The following is a 12,982-nucleotide window of genomic DNA, read 5'->3' as shown; positions in this document are numbered from 1 at the left end:
CGGTCCTCACCTGCTCCTTACTATTTATTCTGACTGCCCTGTCATACCCAAGATCAATTTCTCTGATGGACCCTCTCATGGGAGAAATGAAATTCCCCCTTTTCCTCCCAGGTACACTCACACCGGGTTAGAGAGGAGGGGGGAAAGCAGAGGAGGAGGAAGAATGTAGAGTAGTCAGCAAGGCTACCCACAGGAGAATCGCACACATACCCACGTGAAGGCTTTCCAGACTCCAAAATCTTGCTATTTCTCCTCTAGCTACCATCCTTCTGTATAAACACACACAGCGGGTTGAGGGTGTGACCAAGGAAGCCAGTCTTCAGCTCATCCTGGAGGGTGGCCCGGTCAGGCTGGCAGCTGTGGGAACTCTGGACTGCTGTGTGCTCTCCTGGCCAGAGCTGCCCAGACACTAACAGCCTGCTGCCTGCCCGCCCGCCTGTGACTCAGGCTTAGTCTAGTCACTCCAGCGACATCACCACGCGCTGACTTTTGGGAGGAAATTCTAAACGAACGCAAATCCACTGAGCGCGGCTCAGCCCCTGTGATGGAAAAGTGCCTCTCTTCACTCCAGCCCCCAGGGCTGCTCTTGCCCTGCAGAGCACTTTCCCAAAGCTGTTTGTTTCAGAGAGGAAAGCAGCGCAGAGTCGCTGGGTTTGGAAATGGAGTTAGGATTTCATAGCATGGAATGCCAAAAATTTGAGTTATGATGCTACATAACACTAACTATAATTTATGGAATCACTAAAGAAGGGACTTTTGTTTAAAAAAATATATGTGTAAAAACTGCAAACCGATGAAGACAGACACATAATAAGTATGTGTATGCTTTATGAAAGTAATACTTGTATCCACTACTAGGTAAAATATGGGCTTTGTTGTAGAGGCAGTTCCATTAAATAACGGTGTGAGTTATTTTTAATTCTGCCATGCTTTTCTGTATTTCCCAAGTAAGCAATTAGCAGGCCACTCTGTTACATTTCCACACAGCTGTCAACAGTGTGCTTCTCCATCTCTTCTAGACAGGAAGTCACTGTCTTCTAAACTTTATGAATAACGAGTTAATATGCACAAAACCACTGGTCGCCTGACCATCCTCAACGGATGGGTTAAAAAGGGTTTTATAAAGGCAGCTGGTAAAATACAGCGGCAATCGTGAGCTTGTGTTTCAAAACCCGAGGGAGCCGCCTCACTGCTCCTGTCTTCACTAGAGTAGAGCAAGTTTCTCCTGGCTTCTGCTTCCTCACAGGCTGAGGAGAGGCCGCTGGGCACTCGGGACCCTCCCCTGGTTGTCTGAAAGATTTGACCCAGTGTCTGCAGCACCTGGGCCATCTCCCTGGTTACTGATAAAGGTTAGCTGTCCTGGACCACAGCAGCTTGTAAATACCCGGGGACCCTAGAAACATCAAGTTCCCTGCAGAGTCAAGCTAGATCAGGTGGTGCATGTCTATAAACCCTGCACTCTGGAAAATGGCGAGTCCGGAGCTAGCCTGCATTTGTGGTAGTGAGATCTTACCTCAAAATAAATCAGTCCAACGGTACCAATGCTTAGGGTGCAGCTCAGTGCTAAGTGGGGCCGACCAATGTTAAGGCTTCGGGTTTAATCGCGAGTAACACACACACACACACACACACACACACACACACACACAGATACACACTCACACACAGGGTGGTGGTGGTGGTGGTGGTGGTGGTGGTGGTGGTGGTGGTGAGACTGGGAGGGGGCGGAGTCATGGCTCACACCTGTACTTAGCAGGCTGAGGCAGAAAGAGTTCAGGGTCATTTTCAGACACACTGTGATTTAGACACCAGCCTGGACTGATAGAAACCCTGCCTCAAAAATAAAATAGGGCTGGAGAGATGGCTCAGCAGTTAAGAGCACTGGCTGTTCTCCCAAAAGGACCGGGGTTCAATTCCCAGCATCATATGACAGCTTACAACTGTGTACAGTTCCAGTTCCAGCGAATCTTTATGTATGTATGTATGTATGTATGTATGTATGTATGTATGTATTAATTATATGTAAGTACACTATAGCTATCTTCAGACACTTCAGAAAAGGGAGTCAGATTTCGTTACAGATGGTTGTGAGCCACCATGTGGTTGCTGGGATTTGAACTCAGGACCTTTGAAAGAGCAATCGGTGCTCTTAACCGCTGAGCCAACTCACCAGCCCCCAGTTCCAGCGAATCTTACATCCTCACATGGACATACATGCAGGCAGAATGCCAATGTACACTAAATAATAAATTGTTAAAATCAAACAAATATCAACAAACCAAATCCTTCATCATGCAGACCATTGCTCTGGTCACATGATACATTTCATTATACAGTCAGGAGAGCAGGAGAGCCGTCATCTGGTGCTGGCAGCTTGTCACTGAAACTCCAGACCTCCAGAACAACGGGAAATAAATTTCATTTAATTAAAAGCCAGACAAGGAGCCGGTCGTGGTGGCGCACGCCTTTAATCCCAGCACTCGGGAGGCAGAGGCAGGCGGAGTTCTGAGTTCGAGGCCAGCCTGGTCTACAGAGTGAGTTCCAGGACAGCCAGGGCTGTACAGAGAAACCCTGTCTCAAAAAAACAAAAAAACAAACAAACAAAAAAAAGCCAGACAAGGGGCTTGAGACCTAGCTCAGCGGTCCAGAGAACAGGTGGCTTTCCCTGGTAACCAGGTATAATTCACAGCATCCACATGGTGTCTCACAACCATCTGTAACTCCGGGACCAGGGATCTGATGTCCTCTTGGGCATCCTTGGATATCATGGGCACATGTGGTTAACATACATGTGTGCAGGCAAAATACCCATACACATTAAAACAAAACAAAATAACCTAAAATAAAGGCAAAACAGACATAAACCAAGTCAGTTTCAAATCATTCCTTTAAAAGATGCCTTAAGACTGGAAGGAGTGTGGCTCAGTAATGGAGAACTTGCTTAGCATGTGTGAGGCCTAGGGTTTGGGAGTTAAGTCTCAGACCAACCAATGAGAGACCCCCGCCTCAAAACTAAAGTGAAGAGAATGAGGAAGAAATCCAGTGTTGGTGTCTGGCCTCCCCACATGCACACACACTTGCTCAGGTGTGTGCATACCTACACAGGCTGAGGGGAAGAGACCATCACAGAACAAACTGGTTTGACTTTACGACTTTTAAAAATGTTTGAGGATTACAGCCTACATCTGTCGATGCAAAACAAAACAAAACAAAACAAAACCTCAAGCAGGGGGAAAATTAAAGTCTTGTCCTTCTGGGTTGGAGAGATGGATCAGAGGTTAAGAGAACCAACTGTGTTTCCAGAGGTCCTGAGTTCAATTCTCAGCACCCATATGGTGGCTCACAACCATCTATAATGGGATCTGATGCCCTCTTCTGGTGAGTCTGAAGATAGCTACAATGTATTCACGTACGAGAGAGAGAGAGAGAGAGAGAGAGAGAGAGAGAGAGAGAGAGAGAGAGAGAGAGAGAGAGAGAGAGAGAGAGAGAGAGAGAGAGAGAGAGAGAGAGAGAGAGAGAGATTGATTGAGACTTGTCCTTCCAAAGAAACGTATTCCTTTGGATATTTACTATAGTAGACAACACAGAAGACACCAAGTCAAGAAATAACTCCTAAGAAATGGATTTGCAAATCACATACTGATGGCAAACACTAGGAGAAAGTCATCCAGGCATGGTGGCACAGGCCTTGTTTGAATGTTTGAAGGAGAAACAGTCCTCAGAGACTCAGGCGTTGAATGCTCGAGTCACTAGTTGGTGGTAGTTTGGGGGGAGGTTTAGTCGGTGCCATCTTGCTGATGGGATGTGTCCCTGCGGGTGGCTCTCAGAGTACAGAGTCTCACCTGTTTCCAGTTGGCTCTCTCTGCTTCGTGTTTGTGTTTGGAGACGTGGTACCTCAGACTCCTACTCCTACTGACCTGCCTTGTGCTTGAAGCGATGTCTCTCCACAGTGACTGGACTCACCCCCTCTGGCACCATAAGCCAAATAAACTCTTCCCACCGAGTTGCCTTGTTCACGGTCTGTTATCGAGTAACAGAAAATGAACTAATACAGAAAGCGGGGGCCAGAAAGAGGGCTGTTGATGTGAGGAAGAAGCTAGCCGCGTTAATTTCTGGAAGATGTTGACCTAAAAAAAGTGCTCAGCAGGAAGACGGCAGCGCTGAGAGCCACATGGATGATGGAGCCCAGAGCAAGATGCTTCAGAAGGGAACGATACCAGCAACTGGGCTAGAAGCTGTTCGTAGGACATTTGGCAAAGAATCTGGCTGTCTTTTGCCTGTGACCTGAGAACTTCCCTTGGGCTAAGTTCAAAAGTAATGGACTCATTTCTCTGGTGAAGGACATGTCAAGACTGTTTAATATTGAGTTTGTGGTAGAGTTACTTTTTAAAGAATGCTTATGAAGGTCCACAGTTTAAAAAAAAAAAAAAAAAAGATTACACAATCTACAGTTTGGAGAGACACTTCTGAAGTATAAGACTGCAGTCTTACAGAGGTTAACACCATACACAAGAAGCCTACGACTCCTCAATGGAAAAGGTGTCCTCAGGCAAGACCCCATCCAACTAAATTTCCAAACTGAAGGAGAGCCAAACTGAAGGACAGCTCTCTTCAAGACCAAAAGTGCAAGAAGTCGCTGCTAACGGGGTTCAAGTGGGGCAGGGTCCATTCCAAGTGGCAGCCAAACTTGGCAGTGTTGTCCACATGGTAGTGGCTTTAGAGGCATGAAGGGTTTAAGAGTGAAGGCCATTGATTCTTCCTCCTCAGTTTCAGAGAGCCATGTGAGACAGGCTTCTTCGTGAAGGCCAAGAGGGTGGGAAGCTGTGAGTGCCTACTGTATGAAGATGAGGAAATGAAGCCTGGTGTGCAGCGGAGACTCCAGATGTTGAAGATGCCAGAGTTGTGAGACATCTGTGGGGGTCAAACCAGTCAGAATGGGGGGGGGAGGGGGAGGGAGGTATGAGGAGACATGGAGACAGAGACTGTAGGCAGCAAAGCTGGAGGGGCACGGACATCTAAAGCCTTTGACACCGGACATGGAGCTACAGAGTTTGGTATTTGTTTTGCTGGATTTCAGTCTTGCTATGGTCCAGTCTTTGCCCACGATGTCCCCATTCCTCACTTTTGGAATGGTAATATGTATTCTGTGGCATTCATTATATGTTGAAGTATGTAATTTCCTTTTTGATCTTAGTAGAGGGTGTATTTATGAGATGGCTTCAGTCTCAGAGGAGACTTTGGACTTTTAAAAAGCTCTGAGATTGTGAAAGACAGTGAGAGATCTTGAAGTTGGATTAAAAGCACATTGAATTATATGATTATAGGGGTGAGGGAGTGGAACATAGTGGTTAAAATAAGAAATGTCTCCCAGGGGCTCAGGCATTTAAATACCAGCCCAAATTTATTCAAAATAAATAAACGAAAGTAAAATTGTAGAAAAGATGCTGACTTAAAGTAGCTCTCACCTATAATTCCAGCACAAGAGAAGTCTGAGGCAGGGGGACTGCCTCAAGTTATAGGTGAAGGATACACTTGACTTCTTTATCTTCTTTTCGGTGTCTCTTCAGTTACTTAAAACCCTATCCCTATGTGATCTGGATCGAGTGCCAGCACTACTCCAGATTTCTCCAGTGAGACAGCTGAGCTAGGCAGAAGTCCCTGAGCACACACACTCAAGCCTCGAGTTCCCTCTCTGTAGGATCAATCCAGTCATGGGGACTGTGTGTGGATAATGATAATGTGTGTGTGTGTGCCCTTCTTAGGGTGTTTAATATTTTCTGTTCCTTAAAAGTCACTTTCTGAAACTTGGAAATTAAATACACAGTCTTCTGAGATGGTTCTCCTCTCTGATTCTACTTTACAATGGCTGGAACAAACACTAGACATAAAACAGAGTCTGAACTGCTAGAAGATGGGAAGCTATGTCTGAGTTTGCTAAATTCTAGGCTGGACACAGAGGTGCATGCTTATAATCCCAGCCCTGGGGAGGCTGATACAGAAGGAGTGAGGGTTCAGGCCAGTCTGGATTACATAAAAAAAAAATAAGACCCTGTACCTTATAAAAAAATAATAAAAAGTTAAATCTTTATCATGTTTTTCTGAGGCAGAGACAGAACACTCTGTTCCTTTTCAAAAACCCTTGATTATGGGCAATGATAAGCCACGAAATACCAGCTGGGGAGTGGCTACTGGAGCCCAAGTAATCTCAGCCTAGAGGCAGAGGCAGCAGGCAGCAGGCAGCAGGCAGTTACGGCCTTCTCTCTGAAAGGAAGCAGCACAATTTCTGGATTCCTCGGACTCTGTGGAATCCACACTATCTCCCAGCTGGGGACGGCATTCTACTCTCCAGTCTTAGCAGCCAGCAAAGCACTCACAGCAAGGATGTGCCTGCAGATAAGTACATGGATTCATCCTCTTTTACCAGTTAAGTACAGCCAATACCACACATAATCCCTTGGTATGCAGTATAATGCCAGCTGCAGGGAAAGGGAGGATGGACTAGGACACGTGACCTCTCCGCCTGACAAAGCTGGGGTCACCGCAGCCTTAACCAACTGTCCTTACGGCCCAGTTACTGTCACCCTCTTCGGATGCTAAGCAACTCAAATCAGATTTCCTATTTCCTCCCCCTCCCCCACCTGACACAGTTTATACTCTGTAGCCTGGGCTAGCTTTGAGTTTGTGGCAGTTATGTCTTGGTGTTCTAACGTCTGGGATTATAGGTGTAAACCACCCTGTCTGGCTAGAACTGTCCAAGAAAACTTTTGAAAAAGTGGCATAAAGGAAGTGCAGGAACAGGCTGTGCAAAGAGGGGCAGGCTGTAACTCCAGCAGAGTGGGTATGGAGGTGCATGCTGTAACCCTAGGGCTTAGGAGTTGGAGGGCAACTTCAGGACCATCCTGGGTCATGCCCAGGGAGTCTGCCTCAAAACAGCAAATGAGGCTGGCAAGAAGGCTCAGTGGGTAAAATCACCTACCACAGGGCCTGACCTCCTGATTTGATCCCTGGAAGCCATATGAGACCCAGGATCTCATACATTCTGCCCTTACCTCCAGGTGAATGCTCACAACATACAAATACTTTACAAAACAACAAAGAAAGAAATAAAAGCATACACGCCCTGAATAATAATGATATTACAGATCAAACCAAAAGGATTTCTGGGAGCCAGGCTAGGCAACCATTTTTCTTCAGCCCAGACTGGTCTCAAACTCACAATCTCTGGCATACTGAGACAGTCACGTACCCCAAAGCCTTGCCAAAAGCTATACTTGGAGTCACAAAGGTGTTTCATACTTACCTGAACCTGCCCACACTTCTGAGACCCACACCCTGAGCACTGGACACAGCCTTTCTTTTTTGCCCTTCGTTCTAATAAAGTGCCAAATGGAGTCTCGGGATAATAAATTTTTAGGTGATTCATGGCCAATTATGTGGTTACTCAGGTTTTGGGTCACAAGAATCTAAGGAAAAGATTCAGTGAAGATTTCCCCTAATAACCTGAGTGTACATATTCTAAATTAGCTCCAGCTATATCTGAGAGTCCTACCCAGAACTCTAAGCTACTCTGTAGATAGGGCAGCTTGTCCAGAATGGGCCACTGGTGGGTGTGGTCAAATAAGCAGCTGAAACCTCACTGCTCATGCCCCTGAGGGATGCTCCTAAGTCATCACCATAGTTACTCATACTGTACCAGGCCAGGTTTCTGGCTCTGAGTCAGAGATTAAGTCAGTTCTCTTTACCGATGGTTTGAAGACTCTGAGATAAGTAACTTGCTCCCGGCCAGAAGGTCTCTGTGGGAGAGTGGGATCCTATGTTGGCTTTTTGACCCTGTTCACCAGAAAACCATTCCAACAGAGGTTAGGACAGAATGATGCTAGATCAGCCGTGCAAGTCTCCTCTCCTCCCCAACTGCGTTACTTCATTCTGCTCATTGTACCAAAGAAAAACAGAAACGCGTGGCCTGTTTTTAAAACAAACTATCAATATATAAAACCATCACTTCCAAAATACTAGAAGCAGAGTTTTGAACATGCACACACCGCTAAGGCAAAGGCGGGGAAATGATCATTGTATTGTCCAACAATTTCAAGGGCTCACAAGATTCAAGGTGCTTGAGTCCCAAGACCCACGGGGTGGTAGGAAAGACCCGCTCCTGCACAGTGTCCTCTGACCTCCACTTGCATGCCATGGCACATGCACACAAAATAGAGAAAGAAATGTAATAAAAATAATTCCAAAGACTTGTACTAAATTTAACTTTGGGTTTTAGAAGGTCTTGCTAGGTAGCCCAGGCTGACCTTAAACTCCTGATTCTCCTGCCTCAGCCTCCTGAGTGCCTGGATTATACATGCGTACCACCAGTGCTACAGAACTTTGCAGGAAGGAGGGGAATGTAACACAGCAGGAAGAGTGCTTTGCCAAGCATAGCCAGGATGCAGTGTTTGATCCCCAGTAACACACACACACACACACACACACACACACACACACACACACACCACAACTTTGCAAAGAAATATGCTTCTATACCCTCTCACATATCAATTTATTTAACTGAAAAATCAAAAACATGACACAAGGAACAAGTTCCTATGGCTAAATTCCATCATTTTAGGGGAAGACGGGGAGCTGCATTAATATCCAGAGTATATTAATTTTTAAATTCACACAATCCAACAACAAAAAATATCACACGGACAAAATGAAAACTAGGCAAAAATGTCAAGTGGACATGTCTGCCAAATGGCCAATCAATACATAAACATCTTATGGACATACAGACCAGGGAGATGATGTCTCAGGGTATCAGAAGATTACATCATAACCCTAAATCAAGGAATGCCTCTCACTGTTTTGTGGTGCTGAGGAGGGAACCTAGGACCGTGGGCATCCCGGGTCAGCTCTCCTCCGGGACTGAACTTCCTGACATGCACATGCTATTACTTGCACCAAAACCATTTAGCAAGGGTGAACACCAGCACATTCGCATTAATGAGCTCTCAGATGCGGTCCCACGGGTTGGAAGTTTCTTTAATCATTACAAATGGATTCTTGGCACTTATAGGATATCTCCAGCTATAAGATGAGGAGCCTGTCACATGGGTTCAGCAAATCATATCAACTAGTGGGATGGCAACATCCTGACCCCTCCCTGGCTGCAGTGTCCTGCTCTCCTGCAGAACCCAAAGGCTCTTTTTACCGAGGTTACCAAGCTGCCCCGGACCCTGAGCCACATAACTGCAGTCTTTTATTTTGGCCAATTTGTCAGCATTTGACCTTTTCCTTGAAATGCAGTTTCCCTGTGGTGTGCAGGATGGTCTTCAATGCCCGGGTTCCAGCAATCTTCCCGCCTCAGCCTTTGGAGTACCTGGAAACTACAGGCACAAGCCACTGGGGACTGGGCTCAATTTGCACCAAGGAGCTCCTCCAAGTTCCTAGGGATCCACTTATCCCAACTATTTTCTATCTTTGTGAATACCTTTTCCTGCCCCCCCCCAAACCCCTCCCCACCTCCCAACCCAGTCCAGAAAATCCTTACCTTTAGCCCGGGTTTCTCTCTCCCTCAAGAGCCTTGTGATTTGGGGCCTAATAAAGACTGAGCTGAGGGCTCCAGTTCCACCCACAGGGCTGGGAACCTGCTCCCTGTCACCCTGGCATCACTGTCATCATGGGCTCCTCCCTTGCCTACAGCATCCAGGCAGTTCACGAGACTTTCCACTCTTCACTCCCGAAGTACTACTGTCATCTTTCCTACTTTAGCGACAAGGCAACTTAATTAGGGAACACTTCCCACTCCACAAGCTAGCCCAAGGACAGCAGAGACTCAAACCTGACTACCTCCTGGCTGCCCAGCCCCTCCCTCCTCTGGTAGGGGAATCTCAGGTTTAGCCCAGCCTCTCAGTACCTCCCCCTGACGAAGCCTCAGGGCTATTTAAATAGCAGCTCTTCCCACCAGGAGCAATTTGGGATGCCTAACCTCCTACCTCCCAGGAGCAAGTCACAGAACTGACCCACACAGACTTGCATCATAAGTGGCTCAGCTGCGATGCGAACGGTCAAGGTGCAGCTGTTCACCTTCATCAACACCGGTGACAAAGGACAGACCTCATCCTGTGCTCAAGCCTTCTTGCCCAACCCACACCATGATGGGTCAGTTATGACCCACCCAGTGTCTCTGGATTCACTGCTGTGCTAAGGCCACTCAAGTACAGATACCCGATTTTCTTACTCCTCTCATTTTTATAATAGCTCTTTGAGAATCTTACACACGTGTTTGATCATACTCACTCCCTCTCTAACTCCTCCCAGATCCACCTCCTTTTCCTGACCCACCCATCTTCTTAAAAACACTCTGATTTCTGCTCAGGACCATGGTAGCCAATTACCCGCTCCCCCTCCCCACTCCCCGAACGCTTTTGGTTGTGATTTTTATCACACACACATAAAAAGCACTACCTATGACAAAGGGTCTCATTTATAATAGGGACAGAGTTTAAATTCTGTCTGTCTGTCTCTCTCTCTGTGTCTCAGTCTGTTCTCTGTCTCTCTCTGTCTCTGTCTCTGTCTCTCTCTCTCTCTCTCTCTCTCTCTCTCTCACACACACACACACACACACACACACACACACACACGCAAACAGAGTACATGACAAAGTATCAATGTGGACAGAGGTCAGAGGAAACTCTGGATGTCACTTTGTCACTTCCAGCCTTCCACCTGGTTTAGTGACAGGTTCTCTTGTTTTCCCTCCGTGGAAACCAGGGCAGCTGACACACAAGCTTTCGGGGTCTCTCCTATTCCATTTCTTCTCTTCCTGTAGGAGCACTGGGGTTAGAGGTGTGTGTGACACCACCCCCAAATGTTACAGTGATTCTAGGAATTTGAAACTCAGGTCCTCGTATTTCCTCAGCAAGCACTTTACCCACTTAGCCATCTCCCCAGGCTTCCCCCACCTCCAGAGTCTTATACTGTCACTGGAATTAGCCTGAAACTCACTTTGTAGCCCAGATCCATTTGAACCCATCACAATCTTCCTGCATCAAGTGGTGATTACAGATATAATCTCCCAAGTGCTGAGATTACAGATATAAGCAATCATGCCTACTTTTATTCATTCTGTTAATATTTGATTATTCTTTGATAATGTCATAGATTTATATGATGTATCTTCCCTAGATGTACTTGGGGCAGGGTCATACATTGCCCAATGTAGTCTCAAGCTCTGTAGCCAAGGATACCCCCAATCCCTCATCTTCCTGGTTCCAGATTCCAAGTGCTAGGCTACAGGTGTGTATCACCATGCCCCCATTTTTTTTTTTTTTAAAAGAAGTTTCTTTAAAGCCACAGCACATTTAAAGTCTAAACAAACAAAAGAGAAAGGAAGAAAATGGCACCCAAGAAAGACAGATGGAGAAACAAACATAACTAAAGGCTGGGGCCTAGCCCTGGCCTCTCTCCCAGGCCCCCGTTTTTCCTCCCCAGCTACGGGAAGCAGAAGATGGTTACACCACAAAATAGAATGAATTAGTTCAACCCAGAAAGTCTCAGAACAGCCAGGGCACTTCCAGAGACGACACCAGAAAGGCCTTCACAGACAGACAGCAGCTCCTAAAAGTTCCAAACTTACCTATTAATCCTAACAATCCAACACCCAGTGCCAGGCACCAAGCTGGGCCAGGACCGCATAGTGAGACCCCGCCTCAAAAACCACAACACACAACCCAAACATTGAGCCAATATGAAGGTGTTCTTACAACTGATACAAGCTCCTAATTAGGGAGAAGAAAGTAAATATGTTCATAAATCTTTGTGCTTCTGAGTTAGGTGTACATTACACTATCAAATGAGAAAGTCTGGGAGTGTCCCTGTGTTCATTCGATTGAATTTTCAAACTATTGGCCCTTAAACACTGGGATGGACCCGGTACATTTTCTTACTTAGATAAACCAGGCTTTAATCTGTGAAGTGAATGTTTAGCAGGTGATGCAAACAAGGGAGGCACTGGGCAGATGCTTGGCTGCTGCGAGGGGGTAGGGCCAGGTGGGTGGGGGCGGGGCCCAGGGAGGGGCGGGACAGGTTGGCATCAGCAAAGGGAAAGCTAGTGTTTTCAGAGTGCCTACTAGTTGGGTGGCTCTCATCTTACAGGGCTCCTACTAGGCTAAGCCTACGCATCCCTGCTGGGCACCCCAAGGTTTCTGCTCCCTGCAGCTTGGGAGGAGCTCCAAGCCAGACTTAAGCTGCTGGTCAGAAGCCACACCCAGGACCACTTTGACCCATCCCGGTAGAGATGGCACGGGAGCTCCCAGCTACCTCTTCTGACCATCCTCCTAGCTCTGGCAAACACCCTTGGCAAGTATTTCCAGATAATAGTGGGGAAACCCGCGGCATCAACTGTACGAAAACCAGCACGTTTTTCTGTGGTAGAGTGCACTGCCATTTCTTCTTTTAGGGCAGAACGTTTCTTTAAACTGGTCCCCAAAGGCCGGGGAGTCACCTAGGTGGTTAGCCAGCAGGACCCCTGAGGGAATGCTAGTGTTTTCAGATCCCCTAAGTGCCCACCCGTTGGGTGACTTTCATCCCTTGAGCTCCTACAGTGTACCGCTCTTGTCAAGGACCCAATCTGATACTCAGCAACAAAGTCCCAAGGCTCAGAACTGCTTGCCCACAACTCCAGTTCTAAGAGGCCACAATGACTTTGGCCTCCTCAGGTACCTGCAACCATGCGCATATACCCATACACATATGTGCACATACATACATACACACATATGCACACATGTGCATACACACACACACACACACACACACACACAAAATGAACAGAAAATTTAAAAAAAGAAATTTAAAAACAGTTCTCACATATTCTTCTTCCTCTTTTTTTTTTTAAGATTTATTTATTATATCTAAGTACACTGTAGTTGTCTTCAGATGCACCAGAAGAAGGCGTCAGATCACATTATGCATGGTTGTGAGCCACCAT

General features: G+C 46.6%; 1 protein-coding gene across 5 annotated transcripts in view; it reads right to left on the bottom strand.

Annotated features, from left to right (window-relative positions):
* Positions 1–12,982, bottom strand: part of Spata13 (spermatogenesis associated 13) — a 130,377-nt gene that overhangs the window by 30,911 nt on the left and 86,484 nt on the right. Inside the window, exon 1 of one of the 5 annotated variants that reach the window (XM_029541329.1) lies at positions 211–527. The exons of the other annotated variants lie outside the window; for them this stretch is intronic. Coding sequence (XP_029397189.1) covers positions 211–265 — 55 coding nt within the window. The 5' untranslated portion in view covers positions 266–527. Of the gene's footprint in view, positions 1–210; positions 528–12,982 lie in introns of those variants that run through there. 5 annotated transcript variants of the gene reach the window in all.

Source organism: Mus pahari, chromosome 8, assembly GCF_900095145.1.
Source record: "Mus pahari chromosome 8, PAHARI_EIJ_v1.1, whole genome shotgun sequence".
Taxonomy (NCBI): domain Eukaryota; kingdom Metazoa; phylum Chordata; class Mammalia; order Rodentia; family Muridae; genus Mus; species Mus pahari.
The sequence above is the reverse complement of the archived record's forward strand: the minus strand, read 5'-3'. Positions and strand labels throughout refer to the sequence as shown.